This window comes from Glandiceps talaboti, chromosome 17, assembly GCF_964340395.1.
Source record: "Glandiceps talaboti chromosome 17, keGlaTala1.1, whole genome shotgun sequence".
Taxonomy (NCBI): domain Eukaryota; kingdom Metazoa; phylum Hemichordata; class Enteropneusta; family Spengelidae; genus Glandiceps; species Glandiceps talaboti.
This window is the reverse complement of record NC_135565.1, coordinates 16,683,378-16,702,430: the sequence shown is the minus strand read 5'-3', so window position 1 is coordinate 16,702,430 and position 19,053 is coordinate 16,683,378. Positions and strand designations below refer to the sequence as shown.

At 36.4% G+C, this 19,053-nt stretch overlaps 2 protein-coding genes and 2 non-coding genes across 4 annotated transcripts in view; 3 read left to right on the top strand and 1 right to left on the bottom strand.

Moving 5' to 3' along the window:
• Window positions 1-5,104, bottom strand: part of LOC144448395 (PHD finger protein 21A-like) — a 61,414-nt gene extending 56,310 nt beyond the window's left edge. Inside the window, exons 1-3 of the mRNA XM_078138623.1 lie at window positions 4,957-5,104; window positions 4,532-4,564; window positions 4,313-4,378 (exon numbers count right to left, since the gene is read on the bottom strand). Of these exons, the coding sequence (XP_077994749.1) occupies window positions 4,313-4,378; window positions 4,532-4,564; window positions 4,957-5,025 (168 nt within the window). The 5' untranslated portion in view covers window positions 5,026-5,104. The remainder of the gene's footprint in view (window positions 1-4,312; window positions 4,379-4,531; window positions 4,565-4,956) is intronic.
• A 354-nt stretch (window positions 5,105-5,458) lies between these two features.
• On the top strand, window positions 5,459-18,710 carry LOC144447986 (nuclear pore complex protein Nup50-like). Its single transcript, XM_078138124.1, has 7 exons — window positions 5,459-5,703; window positions 10,341-10,489; window positions 10,921-10,967; window positions 11,855-12,936; window positions 13,643-13,733; window positions 14,578-14,693; window positions 14,963-18,710. Exons 2-7 carry the CDS (start codon window positions 10,421-10,423, stop codon window positions 15,220-15,222), a joined length of 1,665 nt encoding a protein of 554 aa, XP_077994250.1. The 5' UTR covers window positions 5,459-5,703; window positions 10,341-10,420; the 3' UTR covers window positions 15,223-18,710.
• Window positions 7,004-7,077, top strand: LOC144448736 (small nucleolar RNA SNORD49). The gene has a single exon (XR_013482127.1). It is a non-coding gene; the product is annotated as a small nucleolar RNA SNORD49 (small nucleolar RNA).
• Window positions 11,514-11,587, top strand: LOC144448737 (small nucleolar RNA SNORD49). Its single transcript, XR_013482128.1, has one exon. It is a non-coding gene; the product is annotated as a small nucleolar RNA SNORD49 (small nucleolar RNA).
• Window positions 18,711-19,053: the final 343 nt, after the last annotated feature.

Genomic DNA, 19,053 nt, shown 5'->3' with positions numbered 1-19,053 from the left:
TCATACCCCAAATTCCATTCTTTTGACGACATCACAGTAGATGTCAGACACTTTCATTTTTTCTTTCTTTAAATCACTTCTACAAACTCCATTCACATTTTTTTTATCCTTTCCACTCACCAGTGTGTGCCCTCTAATGATAGCCAAATTTTGTTGTTGTGAGTCAAAATGAGAAAAACTGAACTTTCTTGTGAGTCACTACATAGTAATTGATTGGGGAACACTAAATTTTGGTGTGACACAAGAAATTGTGTGCATCAGTGGCACATCAAATTGGCTTAGAGGGCACACTAATACTCACTCTAGACAAACATGAAATACTATGAGTAATATTACTACCTAGATTTTATAACCTATCTTCAAAAGTAGACTGAGAGGATTACATTTTTTTATTCTTATAAATCTCAGCAACAGCATACACGTACCATATTTCATCATACACTGTATTTCTAAATCCAGCAGTATTGATATTGTTACCCTTTGACAGTAATCTGACATGACAAAATAGTTCTTTCATTTTGCAATGTTTCTGACAAAGTTTATCTCCTGATATTAAAAGTTGACAAGTTTAGGCTGAGCAGAAAATAATTAGTTCTGGTCTGGAAAGTAGAACCACACATTCAAAATGTAATATGTCAACATATATGCCTAGTAATATGTCAACATTTGAAATGAAATATTACAATATATTGACCTGAAGCACACTGAACTAAATAAAGGAAAAACAACATTGTAAAATATTTTATACTTGTCACGAAAAACACCTCAGAAATAAATTCTTTAAACTGTAGCTGTTACTTTCTTCAAGAAAACTCCAAAAATCAGGGGATCACCGTGCAATTTTTTTTTAATGGAAGTCAAAATGTTAAAAAAAATTAAGTCATTTTAGAATCCAATATGGCTGCCGAAAAATGTGTTGAACTCAATGTGAATAATAAGACTTGATTTCCTTGAAAATACAAAGACCAGTAGTTGCAAGCTTCCATATGGCAAAATTTGGAGAGATTTTAATAATTTGAATTTCCGTTAACTTTATCCCCACCCCACCGGAAAATTCTAACTTAGTGGGAGAGGGGAGTTTCAGGACTATTGCTCAACTTTTTATTGCTGTGGTTTTACCATTAGGCCAAATAAAAAAAGTTGTTTGGTTCTGGTTACCCGACCCCACCTAGTTTTTCACGCCGACCCTAAACTTTTTTTTTTACATATTCGGCAAAAAAACTAAGAAAATCGCGACAATTGTGAAGTCTCGCAAGAAATATGGGTGCGGAAACTGACATCAACTGAAAAAGACAATATAAAACTGTTCTTCCAATCTGTAATGGCTGTACATCTTATGAGAAGAAACCAATAACACCGAGACGGTATGGAAAACAATGGAAAAATATAACTACCTGAACTAGACACTTACACATCAAAATTTTTTTTTTCAAAATTAAAAAATAAAATAAAAAATCTACCTACCCCACCTATTCTAAAATTGAATGTACATGTAATTGGAACCACCCATTTTTTTTTTTTTTTACGCCTTAGCGTAAACTGGGTATTTTCAAAATGTTACATTATCTTCCTTCATAGTAAGAGTAGTAATTAGGGACTACACTCTCTGAATCTGATAAACAAATGTAAAAATATATACAAAACATGGAGATCACAACTGTTTCTCTCAAACTCATTTTGACAAATAGCACATTATAGTACACCCCTGATGATGCTGACGAGACATTGGCGAAAACTTGGGATCCACTTCCAAGAAATATTTTGACTCTGTGAGTAGAAATTTCACTACTAAATATACAAAACACTGGCGACAACAACTACTATAACTTATCATGGCACCTGGGCATATGAAAAGATTATAATAATATTATATTGCAAATTTAAAAAAAACAACTCTAGTATGTCCCATCCTGATAAATAAACATACATGTATAATACATGTATTTCTATAGAAAATATGGTACAGGCAACACGCGACGGCGCTGAAAAAAAATCTGATTGTTTTTTGTAACATAACGCTTCTATTGGCACATTCATTTACATGAGAGGGCAAGGAGAAATTTTTCGAAAACTTTATCTATCGAATTCACTCCAGAACTCTTATATGAGTACTGATACTATCTTACAAGCAACACTGAAAACAAATTTAATTCTGGGCTGTCAATAAAAAATACTTCTGTGTAACCAGAGGAGATGACAAGGGAAAGACTGAAATTATATTTTTATGAGGACAAATTATCCAAACACTTTACATGGGTATCCCAACCTAACACGAGTCAAACAAACATATACTAGTAGTTAGAAAGTCACTACAATATCGACAATACTAAAAATAAACTTAATTATATTTTTTTTTCAACTGCTTCTGTAGATACATAGCCAAGGGAAAGGACAATGAAATGCAACTAAAAAATATTCTGCCAACATACAAATTGTCCAATCAATAACTCTATTCTGTGTGAGGGAATCTCAATCTAATAAACTCTAGCCAAACATACATTTGTGAAGACATTACAGTGCAAGCAACGCTGAACACAAATTTAATTCGAAATTTTCAACAAAATATACTTCTGTGTGTATACATAATGAGAGGGAAAGAATGAAATATTATTTTTGTGGGGACAAATCATCAAAAATAAACTTTACTCTGTGCAAGGACAAACTTGATTATATTTTTGTATGACTATGACAATAACAGTCTCAGTAATAATAACCCAATCAAATTATTACGATGTACATCCATTTTGTTGATACCATGGATATACTAAAAATCATACTCAACCCTTTTCACACTCAATGTCAATTGGAAGTTGGAGAGTGATAGTAGATTCCACCCACAAATATGTGCAATAATAAGTACTTTCTGAAACAATCTTGGCTCAATAAAACTCATATTTTCAAATACTGGTCAGCATTACGTTTACCCAACATAAGAACACCAGTGAACAATGTGCACAGGAAATAATTACAATTAACTACAAAATATACTGAGGAGTCTTTCTTACACAACCCAACAAAATGTCATGGGAATACAAAATGGTATGATAGAACTGAAAATCTAGATAATGAAAAAATGATGGAGGTCATCAAAATATGCGAGTTTGTAACTTTTGTCTGTGGCATAAAAAAATATATCTCCATACATACAGCACTATTTCAATTTAATATTCATTATAATATCAATAACACAGCTGACAAGATGGTGTCAGTAAATATTATATCAACACATTTTAGTTGTAGTTTACAAAATGTGACCAATCTGAGTTTGTCGACTAAATTTTATAAACTCTACAAATGTCCACACTGCATAAAAATTAACTAGAGAGAAGTTTTTAATTCTATTAGTGGCTTTCTCTAATTTAGTTTTGATAGAAGTTGCGACCTTCAGAGTGTTACTGATGGGGAAGTGGTTACCAGGAGAATAACATACATGTAACTTGCTACTGGTGCATATTGACAATGAAATTTACTTCAACTGGCAGCAATATCAGACAAGTTTACGTTGCGCAGATTTGAAAGGTCACGTTATGAATATAGTTTGTGTGCACTGAGTCTGGATATTTGACAACCTGCAGTACTCATGATGTTGATGACTTTTAAGTTTTAAATGCCCCCAAGGCCATTATTGGGTGTAATATAGAGTTAGTGAATTTAATCACAACTATGCAAACCAATAGTGTCTATGTTATCTTACAATTTCATCATCATAGTCAAGAAAAATAAATTCAATATTTCTGGACAGAAATTCAAGATGGCATACTGTGTCTGTCCACTTTTGTTATGAGTCGAGATGAAAGGGGATGATAAAACTCTGTTACAAAGAGCTGGAAAAAAATTATGACTGCCGTTTGACCTAGTTTCACTCATCAAATAATCAGCTTAAAATTATTCAATAGTTGTGTATATGAAATATAATGAAATATTAGTATGTGTTCATGAAAAACTGAAAAATTTTGCCCGGTGTAATTGTCAGAAGTATTTTCTTCACCAGGAGACATTTGAACTCTCTATGTTAATGCATTTGCTACTGTGAATATATTAAATGGCTCGAGTTGCTATATTCACAAGTTGCGTACAGCTGTGAATTTTTATACCCAGTATACCCAAAGTACAACATTCTGATTTATTTAAGTTCAAATTCGGATAAATTATTTCACAACGGCGATTAATTAACGTGTTCACTGTAATATCTCACGGCGATGACGTATAAAATCGACACTTCAATCGCAATCTCAAGTTACCATCTCATAAATATGCACTACGTTTTCTTGTATGGGAAATGGGAGTTTCAAAAAGAAAAAAAATGTCATACTTGTTTGTCGCTCAGGGCTCTGATTTTGGCCTGGTGGTCGTGGAGGAGTCTTTGTAGTTCCGGATTCTGTGAGATGAAGAAAGAAACTGCGATCAGTATTTGTTTACCGAGCGTAACAACAAAAGCAAAGGACGGAAAGGTCAACACAAAGTTCACTATAAATACGCGGAATTTCCTCTTCAACTGCACTATGGAAATTAAAAAAAAAAGATGTATTACCTGTGGGTCGTTCTTAATCTTCATAACTGTAATCTGTGAAGAGTTGAAAATATTGTTGTAATAACTATACGTTGGGTACAAGATGACGGTGCTATCTAAGTTTTATTTTTCAAGTGGACAAAAGAGAATGTAAATTTCATGATGATGATGTCTGATTAACTCTGCACAACTCGGGTGAAAATATCATCCTCATTCCGAACTCTCTCGCTCACATTTTTAAATTTTCGTCTTTCACTAAAATATCCCTGGAACTGTTGAATGAGGAATATTTCCTTCCATTTTCATGTCGTGTTGTTCGCCAGAGTTGTAGAAATTTTGCAATATTATTCTCGATAAATAACAACCACCGGCCACCATAATTCCACTGGCCCACATAAGTTATCTTCACCATTCATTCTCTGAACAAAAATACAACAACTTGCTACCTGATGGCTCTGAATTTCCTTTCTCAGTTGCGACTGTAACCCCGCTAACTCCGTGTTGGACATCTTCATTAGCAGATCTCCCAGGCTCGCTAACTTGAAATATAAGTCAAATTTTCAAGTTTTTGGTAAAAATTAAAACACCGAGGAATCTCTGGAGTGAAGCAAAGTAATATTACAGACAGTGCAAAAGACCGCAGCACAATCTTACGCCAAACTTTAACTTTCGTTTTCTGCCCTATTCAACGATTTTGTCCATATAAAATATTACAGATATATCCATATTATTCTAATATTTTGTTTCCATTATAATAAAGACCGTTTTTCGCGTGATATTGACCTTAATGAAATTAAACTAGGTGGAACTATATTGTTAAGTTATTGGCGCATTCGTTAAACTTTTTGCAGGGCGGTGTAGTGATGCGGTGACGGTGTCCAAGACAAAAGTTCCCGGATGAGTGAACTTTTCACAACTTTTGTTAGGATTATTTTCTTGCGCTGGTGTACGGTGTAAACTTTTAATTTGGAGAATTGTGGATAAGGGCACTTAAATTCTAAAATTTTAGAATCATTGCGTAACGAAACTAGATTTGTACTGGTTTGATGTTCATTCTTGCTGGCTATGATCTGTAAACATTTCACTAAAATATAGGCGGCGTATGGATCAAGTTATCACTCTGGTAGAACTACTTGTGGAAAACGTGATTTCCAAAATGGCGGCCTCCATGAGAGTGTGAATCGTCGGTACAGGTTTGTGTAATGATAAATTTCCGTTGTTTATCGTATTGCGTCATAACTTCAAGCTTGAGTATTATCGCCTCGACCCAAAAATAACATACAATTGTTGATATTGACAAACAATCGACACTTGTAGGTTTTAGAGGGAGATACACGCCAAAACGTCAAAACCTCACGTGAACAGCGAATGACTCATCCCACCCACGAGTGTAGCTGTCAAGTACCATGCCATAAACTGGTAGTCTATTGTGGGACTTTCGAAGTATGACACATTTTTCCTTCGCTAATTTATAAGGATAATCAATCTTAGTTGCCTAGAAAACATGCAAACGTTTTTAAAAACACGCTTCCCATTGTAGTATGGAATGTCATTCGATGTACATCTCATTTCACATGAGAGGCTCCATTAGTGGCGAGTCCTTGAACAATGACAAAGTACTGTCTTCAAGTTCAAGTTAGTTATAGTAAGGTGCTGTTACTTCAGAAAAAAGCAAAATATGCTCAATAGGGCAATGAACCATGTCCAGAACCATGATTTTAAAGGGCGAGTAAATACTGAAATACTAACATTACTATTTGGTGAACTAAAAACGAAAATAAACAAAAACAACAAGAACAAGACTATCGATGTACTACTAGTAATACTGCATTTGATATATACAGTATCATATGTACTCTAATCTAATTAAAGTCTTGTTGCAAGAAATCTTAAAATCACAGAACTTTAATAGCTCTGAAATATGCACTCCAGAAATGCTGTGACATACAATATATCTTTATATACCTCATTTATGATGGAAATGTGTTGGAGTTCCTGGAGCATATATTTCAAGACCTACATGTAATGATGTATGTAGAACCATGTGAAAGACTTAGGAACATCATGTTTTCTGAAAGATCGGCGCTATTTGGTCACATGACTTGAAGTGGTACAACCCAGAACACCCAGTAAAGTGACTGTATTGTTGTGTGCTACACTAGGTGATGGTGTTCATCTCAAGTGTAAGATAACACTGTTGCAGTCACTATAATTATAAGTTTAATGAATATATTTAGCTCTATTGAGATATACAGTGTACATTGTCATTGTTGGGTGTCCCATGATTGATTACATGTTTGTGTGCAATTTCTCAAATTCCGTGTTCTGGTTGATGGCGGTACTGATTTTAGGGTCTGTACCAATGTCCATGGAACACAAGTTAAGAAACATTTTCTTACCATGTTATTTGTTCAGCTGCACTTTGGAGTCAAGACAAATGCCAACCCCTTCACTAAGTTTAACTGTATGACATATTTACAAAGTGCAATATGTTGAAATGATGATATGGTATGATAGGAATTGCCGTCTGAAACGACAACTGAAGCTAACTTGACCTAAATCTGATCAACACTACAATGTATTTAAACCTGCAAGTGGGACATTTTTTTGGTCAAGCAAGCAAAGATTTATTTGCTAAAAATGTCAGTTACTTTTACAAAAGATGTTGTACCTTAATAATTAGTTTCAGTTTTATCCTTAGCTAGTGTTGTGACCCTCTTTCTCTCAACTTCTTCTGGTTGTGTACAATAAATACTCCCTAGCCTATTCAAGATTTAATCCTCTGTCTCCCTAGCCTAGGGAGAAAGAGGATTAAATCTTGAGCTTGGTTTTGACTCTGGTACCCATGTTAGTTTGATTTGATAATGCTCATTAAATATTCAATATTTAGATATAAACTAGTTTGTATACTTTGAGTCACAACGATTGCAATGTATTACTGTAAACCTACAAATTTTCACTACTAGAAAATTTTACGATTTTACGGCCTTGCGGTCTTCAACTAGTTCACAAAGACCAGTGTATATAAATTTCTAAGCCTGGCACACTATGTTCACTCAATCAAATTTCTATAGTGCCGATTTCCAGAGCAATGTTCTGTTCAGTAGCACTGAATGCCTAAAGCACACTGTATGCTTTGGTGAACAAATAAGTCTTCAGTTTTGTTTTGAAACAATCCAGGCTGGAGGCTTGGCGAATGTCAGAGTGTTATGCATAAGATGGCATTTTAGACACTACTTCTTTTCACATTTTTGTTTTCTAGTGACATAAGCGAAAATAAGTCTTTCTTCTGCGAAAGTTTCCTGTATTTCATGGCATGCTTTTTGAATGATGATGTTTTATGAACAAATTATACCACAGGGGCCAGCAAGCATGTAATTGATTGATCGATCAATTGGTCAATTACATGCTCGCTGGCCCCTGTGATTATACGTGTACTGGTCAACGGAGAGGTTGATTTTAGGGTCCATACCATAAAAGAAAATTCACTACGTTTTGTTACTGTGTTGTGTGTACTGCTATAGACACAAGTTTACCTATAGATGATTCAGTACCACTGTTGCCTCTAAGCTAATTTGACGCACCACTGATGCACACAATTGCTAGTGACGCACCAAAATTTGGTGTTCCCCTATCTCTTACTATGTGGGTGACCAGTGTGCCCTTTAACCCTTTCACCACCGATTCCCGCTACAGCGGGAACGCTCTAGGGCGCCCACCGATTCCCTCTACAGCGGGAACGCAAAGGTCATTCAACTACTACGACGTTCAAACCGTTTAACGGCAGCTATTGCTGCAAAACTTGCTGCCATAACTAGTTCCACACATGCGTATTAGCCTTGTTTATATAGTCTGCCATTTTGAACACATGTTAGTGGATGGTTTTCTAGCACGATTGGAAAGACGAGCGATCGTAAATTTTGTGTGCGTTTTTCGCCAGAAAGATCGAATTTCAACAACGCGGAAGTAATTAACGGCTCACGTAGCATCTCCTACGATGTCATTTTGACAACTGTCCTGAGAAATTTCCACTGAATTTTTACTCAAAAACATTGTTGAATACATCAGGTCAGTTGTGGGAACGGTATAGGCTTCAGAACTAACACAAGGGCCGAGTGATCTACCGGCGGGGAATTCACCGTTGCCGTAGTGAAAGTTGGCAAATTGCGTAACTTGTTGACCCGTAGCATTCGCTCATACTATGGCCTTGGGGCCAGTATTTAGCTCCAAAAGTAATTATTTTGGTCATATTTCTTTGTGGTAATGTTCAATAATGAATAATACTCATACAAGTTCAATTTATACTGGTCAGTGGTACAATGTGGGCGGTAGATTACACACAATCTGAAGATTTTCCGATCACATTTTTGAATGTGTTTTTTAACGGTAAAATTCAAATTTCAACATGGCCACACCGAAAATGGTCTCCCCTAACATCGTTTGCGATGTAAATAACGGCTCTGTTCATGAAAATTTTTATTTAATTTTGACTTTGATGGCATTTATGAATGAAATGAGATGGCTGTGTGAACTCAATGTACTCAATGTGACGAAAACATTACCGCGACGTGAGTTCAAATTACAGGCTGCATATTTCCGTTGGTCGGTATGTGCGTCGGCAAATAAAGCCATTTTGCCCATCCGATTTTGGCGCCGATGCTACTGACTTACGGTCATATTTTGCCGATTTCTGGCATAAATTGAGTAATAATTTTTTGTTGTTCTGCTAAATAATGAATTATATTTACAAAAACCAACTTTTCAAAAGGTATCAAGGTGACAACTTTAGATATTTTAAGACACTTTCATTGCCGGTGCGGCACCGTCTGTTGCGTCATAATCGGATTAGTGAGCCGTTAATTAATTTCGTTCAAATTTTTACGACTCAAAATGTCATTTTCTGCCAAATTTTCGCCAATTTTGACAATTTAACCAGTAAAGAGAAGTTTTGTAAGAACATAAATGTTGGTATTTTGAATTTTATTTGTAATATAAATATTTTGTTTATTTGTGATATGTCAATAAATAAACGACTTGTGTCAGTTTTATTCATATTTTATTACTTTAATTCATATTTCGGTTGTGTTTGTGGAATTTGAATGCATGTATTTGCACGTGTGATGTAGAGAATTTATTTTCCAATGAAATGATACCTCATTTTTAAAAAATGAGCAACTCTAAGTATTTTTATATCAATTTGATTACATAACACTCACTTTCACCTGGTGGTCAGTGAGGGGGGTGGTGGAGAACAAACATTCCCAGGGGGCAATTGGTGGTGAAAAGGTTAAGCCAATTTGACATGCCACTGACACACACAATATCTAGTGACTCACCCAAATTTGGTGTTCCCCTATCTCTTACTATGTGGGTGACCAGTGTGCCCTTTAAGCCAATTTGACACACCACTGATGCACACAATTTCTAGTGACACACCAAAATTTGTTGTTCTCCGATCTCTTACCATGTGGTGACTCATGAAATGCCAGTTTTTCTCATTTTGACTCATGACAAAATTTGGTTTTCATTAGAAGCCACACATCACAAGACTTTACATTGTTTAGAGTAAGTCATTCTATCTAATGAAAGAGTTTTTGAAAAAAAAATGATCCAGCTTGTGCAGTTGTCACTGTATTGCTAAGAAGGTGAAATCTAAAGTAAAGATGACCACTTGTTGTCAACATTGCAAATCTGAAGTATGTTAGGGGGTTCTAATCCTTTATGGCGCTTACTATGACACCCTAACATAATAACAAAAGGTTGGACTACTGTGTAATGGTTTCATAACATAGTTTCACTGATCTGTTCATACACTTTCCTTTACTTGCAGTCTTTCAACAAATTGCAATATATAGACTACACACAGACAAGCTGTTGAAGATTTAGAAATAGTCAATCTATTAAATAAAGATGTCAAAACGATCAGCTGACAAAGAACTTACAGACAGGAATTGGGATGATGAAGAACCTGTAGAGGAGGTAGGTCTAGTACTGGAATATATACAGAAGTGTGTTTTTTTTGCTAATATTAAGTTCTCTATAAACATGTTACATTCTAGTTCTGGTGACACAGACTCTCATAGAAATTGATGGAGATCATCACGTGAATGTTCACTTCCAAGAATGGGACACAGAGTATAATCCCAGGCAATTTAAGTTCCTATGGCACATTTGACAGTCTAGAGTAACAGATATGTGTTCATTTCAAATAATACAATTTTACCAACTCAATCTACATGATTTACATGATTCTTGCATCACATACGTTTTATGTACTATCTCCTCAGAGTCTTTGAGGGCGACAGTCATTAAGCGACAACCCCCAACAAGAGTCTGGGTAACTGAGACTACAACACTCCTAGCTGTCTACAGTTTATAATATGGATTTATCTCTCTGTTCTTTTTTACAGGCAGGAACTTTTTCAAAAGCCAGTGATGACCAGATAGCAAGACGACAGTAAGTTTGCTGTGATAGATTATAGGTTTGAATTGATGTGCTTGGTTCAAGGTCAAATCAAGAGATTTGGTAGAAGTTGATTGGTTGTTTTACTCACAAACCTGTATACATAACATACGATTGAGTTTTGATTGGTTGTAGGATAAATTTGAAGAATTTTTTACATCGTAGCCTAAACAGAAATTAATCTCTAAATTATAATCCATAACAATTGTACTGAAATTAGTTTTGTGATAAATAAGGGATCTTGTTCAGACAGAAACAAAAGGTTTGAAAATTTTACTGATGATTCTTTTTGCATGCAAGTCCCATTGTCAATGACTTATTTTGCTGAACTTGGTACTTCCTGATAAGAGCAATGCACTTTCCATCACCATGGTTTCTACATTATATGTACTAAATACTCACACTCTCAAATCATACAAAAATACTTTCAGTTCATTCTTCCTTCACTACAAAACAAATGCCAACCAGGTTCAACCCCTTCACTAAATTTAACTGTACGATTAGGGACATTACATGACATATTTACTAATTGCTATATGTTGAAATGATGATTTGGTATGATAGGAATTGCCGTCTGAAACGATAACTGAAGCTAACATGACCTAAATCTGATCAACACTATTTACACCTGCAACTGGGACATTTTTTTCATCAAGCAAGCAAAGATTTATTCGCTAAAAAATTTCACTTACTTAGTAAAAAGACATTGTACCTATTAATCAGTTCTCAATTTTATCCTTAGGTAATGTTGTGACAAGTTTAACCCTCTTTCTCTCAACTTCTTGTGTACAAATAAATACTCCCATAGCCTATTCAAGATTTAATCCTCTGTCTCCCTAGCCTAGGGACGATGTTAATAATTTTTCGTATTTGTTTATCAGAATCAAGAAAGCTAAACGGCGTGGCATAGCTGGAACAAGTAGTACCAGTAGTCCTGGCAGTGCTTTCTCTGGATTTGGTGGATTTACAGGATTTGGGGGTAAACCAGAGGTCAGTTTTACCAAACCACCTCAACCTATCCAAGGACTAAGCAACGGTTCATCTACAAAAACTACAGGTGTCTTTTCACCAAGTTCAACGATATCTGCAAGTTCTGAGATGAAATCAAGCCCTGTTATCGATTTCAAGCCGAGCCCAGCCGTTGACTTCAAATCAAGTCCTGCTGTCAATTTCAAGCCATTTAGTTCAGAAAGTACAAAGCCAGAGACAAAAATAACAAAGTTTGATGTTCTGGGGCCAAGTAAAACTGTAACAACTAAACCTAGCTATAGTAGTCAGTATTGTAAACGGTTGAGAAATTTAAACGAATCGGTGTCTTCGTGGATTCAGAAGCATGTTAAGGACAACCCATTGTGCGATCTTTCACCCGTGTTTCGCGATTACGAGAAACACCTGAAGGAATTAGAAGAGAAATTTCCACCAACGAGCAGTGAGAGCGAAGGAGAAAAATCACAAGATGACATACCAAGCACAAAGAGGAAACTACAAACAGAATCAGTATCAAGCGATGTCGGGACTCCAGGCTCGACTGGATTTACTTTTAAAGCGGATTCTTCCATTGATACAAGTGCCTCAACGCCCTCCGCTTTTAACGTTTCCCAAACTAAAACTACAATGCCTCTGTTAGGATCCACTACGACCGTGAAACCAAGTTTTGAATTTGGCGCAAAGAAAGACAGTAGTTCTACAGACTCTAGTACCAAGTCAACATTTAGTTTTTCAAAGATGACAGACTCTAACAAAGACGTGAAACCTGGAATTCAGTTTGGTAGTACGGGAAGTTCTGGGTTTTCTTTCGGTGCTAAAGATACGACGACAAGTATTGGGACTCTCGGTACATTCGGTGCTAAAGATACGACTGCGAGTATTGGGAGTGTTGGTACATTCGGTGGTGGTTCTTCCACAGCACCATTTTCATTTGGATTAACAAAACCAAAGGATACAAGTGAACCACGGTCAACCGGTAAGCATGGTTTCTCTGCTGCTCATATCTGGCGCCCTCTAGTGTTCCATAAAATTCCATGACTGATGCCCTCAATAGAGTTGACAGTGATGACTGTTGGTAGTAATGCAAATGGCTTCACTAAAATCTATTCTAATCCAAATCTGTATAACCAATTTGACCCTGTTTCAAAGGCTGTCTTTGCACAATTTTCATTTAAAACCAATTATAACTTTTATCTGATAAAGAGGCCTCAGGGGTAAAAACTTCAACTCCATTCAACTTTGCTGGTGGAGGTAATTTTGTAGTCTCAGTTACCCAGACTCACTACTGATGGTTACTACTTCCTCCTACCCCCAGCAGAGTCTTGGAGAATGCTGGGTAAGAGATTGGAATGAGATGACTGCACAAAGCTGACCCACAGTACAGCCTCTGTAGTGAAATCACAAGGTGGCAAATCTTGCTGGGAATGGTTAAGTTGACAAACACATTCAGGGAAACAAGGTGTAGCCCTGATGTGTATGTGATATGCAGATTTGATAGAAAATGAATGTAGGGATCATTGTCATGTAGTAAGAAGCTGTTAGTCATTGACACTCGCCATCTTAACTTTCCAATCCCTTGTGCAGTATTCTCACAGACTCTTGGGGTAAACGAGAGCAGAGCCATGAAGGAACATTCACACTATAATTGATCATTACTTTATCATTTTGTTTTGATTTTTCAGGAGCTACAAACATAGCAGAGGAAGATGAAGACCAGCCACCAAAAGTAGAAGTCAAAGCAGTGGAAGAAAAAGACGCCCTGTACTCTGTCAGGTAATGGTACTAGATCTATTGCTATGTACATGACAACCAGTATTGGACAGATACAGATATTGCCAGTGTCAAAATACATTGCTTGTCTCCCCATACACTAGCCCCATCTACACGGCACTAAAAATCCTACCTGAGGCAGGACTAAGGATAGTTTGAAGCCTGCGTAGATGTAAACGCGTCCCAAACCGTCTTGAAAACGTCCTGACTTAGGTCACCTTCGAGAGGTTTCCTGAAACCCTCCTGACTTCGTCCTAGGTACTGTTAGAATGGAGTCAGGAGGGAACATGCGACATCTACACTGTAACCTTCATGCGTGTAGACACAAACCTATCGTACCTCAAGTAGGACTCGGGCCTGCCTCTGGTAGGATGACTTGGATCTAGACGGGGCTAGTGTCATGTATTCTGTATGCACATGGAGTGTGTGTGTGTGTGTGTGTGTGGGGGGGGGGGGGGGGGGGGGTGTACATGGGAATGGGTGTTACCTGACCGTACCCATGGTTTACCTGTAAAATCCCTCTCTTTCTCTGATGGTGTTAGTCGTTGTTGTATATAACCACTCACAATAAAACAAAACATGCCAAAACGTTAAAAGCATAAGTGACGTCATAAACAATGCATCTTTGAACAGGAAAATCAACTGTAGAAAATTTGGATGAAATACTTCTACGAAGTTAGGTGTGCTTTATTATTTGTAGTTGCTGAAGTGTTGTACTGCATTTCAATATCTTGTCACTAGAGGGGGCTATACACAATGATACACTACCACTAGAGGGTGCTGTAGAAGATGTCATACTTCAAATACAACCTGACTTAAGTAACAGGTTGTTATGATCTGTTTGCAGATGTAAATTATTTTTCAAGAAAGATAGCAGCTTTACAGAGAGAGGAGTCGGAATGCTGCATCTCAAGAAATCTGGTAGTGTTCTCCAACTGCTTGTCAGAGCTGACACCAACCTAGGTAAGACCACAGAAAAAATGTACAAAGTCAAATGTAAACAAGTCTGGACTTGGATGATTGGTAGAATAGTGCAAAAGTTTGGATAAAGAAAAAGTGGTCATTTAGAGTTATGACATTTGACATTGACAAAATAATTTACTACGTATACCAGTGGAATGATATATTTCTGATGTTGGCACCATCCAAGATGGCCACGTTTGCAAGTTGCCTGTTACAAACATTCAAACCTTTTTGAAAGCGATACATATTATTTCTATTTTTCATTTTAGGTAATATTTTGTTAAACATCGGAATTCCCCCAAGCTTACCGATTACAAAGAAAGGCAAGAATAACATGATGTTTATTGCGGCACCAAATCCTCCAGGAGATAAACTCTGCCCTCAGTGTTCAAAGAAATATCCACACCCACAGGAAAGCAATGAGTGCGAAAGCGGTTGTAAGCCCGAGGCAGTCCCCATTCTTGTCCGAGTCAAAACTGGTGACATTGTCGATACGCTTATAGAAAAAATCAAAGAATTTAAGGAATAATGTAGATAAGAGGAAAATGGAATTTGTGGCGTTTTTAGTTTTTGAATATTGATGCCCCACAGGAACTTGTAGGTTTTAGTTTTGGAATATAAAAAGCTACAGGAACTTGTGTTTTGAATTATCAATGCCACATTAACTTGTGGTATGTAGTTCTTTTCAATCTTAATGTCAGGGTACATCATAGCTGATTAACAAAGAAATTAGAGTCGTAAAAAGCAGAGAAGGTAAACATTCGCTGTAAAATTTATTGAAAATCAGAATTATTAAAGGTGCAAATATCTAGTGGATTATAGACTATTTTATTAGCTCCCAGTGGGCAAAGCCGAGAGAGGGCTATAGGAATGATTGTAGTGTGTATGTGTGTGCATGTAGCCATGTGTCGTAATTAGCTCCCAGTGGGCAAAGCCGAGAGAGGGCTATAGGAATGATTGTAATCTGTATGTGTGTGCATGTAGCCGTGTGTTGTAATGAACCCCCAGTGGGCAAAGCCAAGAGAGGGCTATAGGAATGATTGTGGTCTGTATGTGTGTGCATGTAGCCATGTGTTGTAATTAGCCCCAGTGGGCAAAATCAGGAGAGTGCAGTAAGAATGATCCCTTGTCAGTTGTGTGTGTGTAGCCATGTGTTGTAATTTCCTAAATGAAACTCAATGTGTTTTCACGTAGTCTTCGTTTAATTGCATTTGTTAAATGACTTGTACTATGTGTAGTTGATGTCCCACTTTTTCCTGTCGTGTACAACCCATAACACCAAAGTACAGTGTTTTCTCTATGTACCACAATTGTTTATAGCATCCATATCAAGTGTAAAAGTATACTGTTTCATTTGCTAATTGACAACATTAGAAAGGCCACACGCTGGGCTTGTAAATAAACCAACTGAAACAGTATACTGTTACACTTCATGCGAATGCTATAAACGAATGTAGCACATAAAGTTAGTGCTTTACTTCAGTGTCACTCGTATTATGTTCATTTAATAACTCTTTCTTGTATGAGTAGACACTGCAATGTATAATGTTATAAAACTTGTTAGTGAATTCTAGGACCATATTTCAGACCTCAATTAACAGCATATTAATATTGGGTGCTATGTCATTGAACGCAGAAGACTTGTTGTTTTAGGCAGGACACTTCAGTAGCTTTACCAGCCAAATATTTATCAGACCGTCTAAATGATGATGCATTACCCTCCGTAGGACAACAACATAGAAAAGAGATCTCTAGGAGAAAAAGACTTATCGGTGTACTGACTTTTCTGTAAACAAATTCTGGATATATGAAATTCTTAAGAACAACACTGGACATAAATTTTAGCTCGCTCAACAACTCGTCTGTAGTCTTGTGAATTACAGTTTTGACATCTTGTCAAGTATAGATCACTGGCATGACTGGACAAAAGATTATAAAGCTAGGGAGTCACAGCTAGGGTTAGGTGAAGATTGAGATATGGTTTGACCCCTTATCAGACTCCTCATTTGTACTATTGGCAATGGCTGGCTACTCTTATGCAGATTTACATAAAATAAGAAATGGTAAGGATATTACTGGGTTTGTACTCCTATGAAAACTTCACTTTTACTACATCAACTGGTGCTTCATGTAAAAAGTTTTATGACATGCCTGTAGTAAACTTATGACTGACATCATATCCACTATGTGAATTGCGGGATTCGATTCCCCTGATTTGAAACTCTTACAAATATGTATGAATACACCTTGAATTGCCAAGGTCTGATTTGTTTCCATTCTGGACTTTGAAGGCTAATGTATAGAGGATGCTAATGTATAGAGCATGCCCTCACATGGCCAAAAAATGCCATTATATTGTATTGTATTGACCAATCAGAAGGGTCCTCATAGAAGCAGCCATGTTGAAATGAAAGCTAAAGAAGGAATTGCTATAGGACAGTATGTCATGGATAAGCACCAATCAAAATATGTTATAGACACTATAATACGGTAGATGTCTTCAAGAAATTTTTTGATTAAGAAATTCTAAGAACCTTGACAGTTGAAGGTGGTTTAGATGTGAAATCACAAAATATTGAAAACCTAAAATTTGAATACATTTTGTACTATGGCATTTCAAAAATGCACAAGCTGAAAAGGATATTGCACAGTGGTTGAAATTTCAGTAAATTTAGTAATTTCCAAACTGTTAGTTCACCCTTGTTACCTTGTGCACATGACCAGATGATGAAAGCTCAGAATATGCAAATAAGGTGCTTAGAATGCAAAACTCACATTTACAACATTTGAGAGATGTCTTGCCTTTTTTGAAAAAAAAATATATTCTTGAATTTGAAGAAATTGTGAAACCTGTCTGCCTTTTTTGAATATTCTTGAAGAAATTGTAAAAGAAATTTATTATCTGTTGACAATTCCCCTTGTGTTGTATTTTTTAATGAGTAATTGTACATTTTAGCTAACCTAAAATAACTGCCTTGCGTAACATTTGGTTTTGTGATGAGTGAGCGAGTGTCTCCTAACAAGAAATTACTCACTCTGGCAATCTGAATGGAAATTGTCTTTTGTTGACATGATTGTAATTTACAGCCAAATTCATTTAACTGTGCCAAAACAGTGCATGTCACAAATCTATTTATATCCTGGTGCATACTGATGCGGACAACACTTCAGACATGCCAAACTTAACACCCAGTCACTGTAGAGTTACCTTGTATCAAAGTGATAACACTTCACAAGAAATTATGTTTCTGTTGGTATATCAATTCATAGCAAACCTTCCCTCCTAAAAATCCTGTATGATCAGCAAGTGTAACAATTTTGATTTACTCACACATTTATCTCTGTACCTTGTTATTTGTACATTGTAGTAAATAAACAGAAACAACAGCTGGATTTTTCAGGCTAAGATGTGACTACAAGGGGCATAAAAAGACCTTATCACAGTGAATTGTCGGTGTTTACATTGCCCCCCCCCCCCCATGTCACTAGTATTTCTAGAATTTGTTGTTGCTATATATACAACTGCCAACATCAGACCGTGTACAAACGGAACCTGTTACAAACAGGTAAAGTAAACAACTGAATTGGATGAATATGACTTGGCACATCATGTTGAAGTACAGAGACTTGTTTTACATTTCATCATTTCATAAGAACGCTTTTATGGCCTCTTTACATAATAGTTCATGGTTAATAAACAAATGTCTAGTTCTCCTGACATTTCCTGTACACATAAAGAGTCCACAAAACTGTTCTTATCAAACCATGGTGGGTACTACAAGTCTCTGCTATTCCAACATGCTGAGCCAAGTATTATTAATCCAACTCGTTTGTTTACTTTCCGTGTTATACGGGTTCAATTTGTCTGTGGTCTGATGTCAGCAGTTGTAGAACCCAGGTCTGAATCAAAGTCTTGTACAGTGTCATTAATGTGGACATTACATCCAATCTCTGTATAACGTGTACACTGTAAAATTGATGTATTTTATTTTGTTGGCTGACACTGAACTAATAAAATCCAAATGATAAATGAAATGTTTGGATCTGGCCTTTTCTTTATGAACGGAGTACAAGCTTCATTGATACGTTTTGAGGTGTAATTTTTGCTGTATGCTCTTAGGTTACTTGTAGTATTCTACTTACTGAAGCATGTGTGATCCTCACTTGTAACTGCGTGAACTCAAATCTTGTATTGTAAGATATTAACAATCCTATGACGTAATTTATTATAAAAACGTTGGAACCAGCAATTCACAATTTTAAGGAAATCTATTGATTATTTCTTGTGAACATGTAGAAATATGCAACTAGCAGAGCGCCCTCAATCTTACTGCCACATCGTCAAACGCTCAGAAATAGC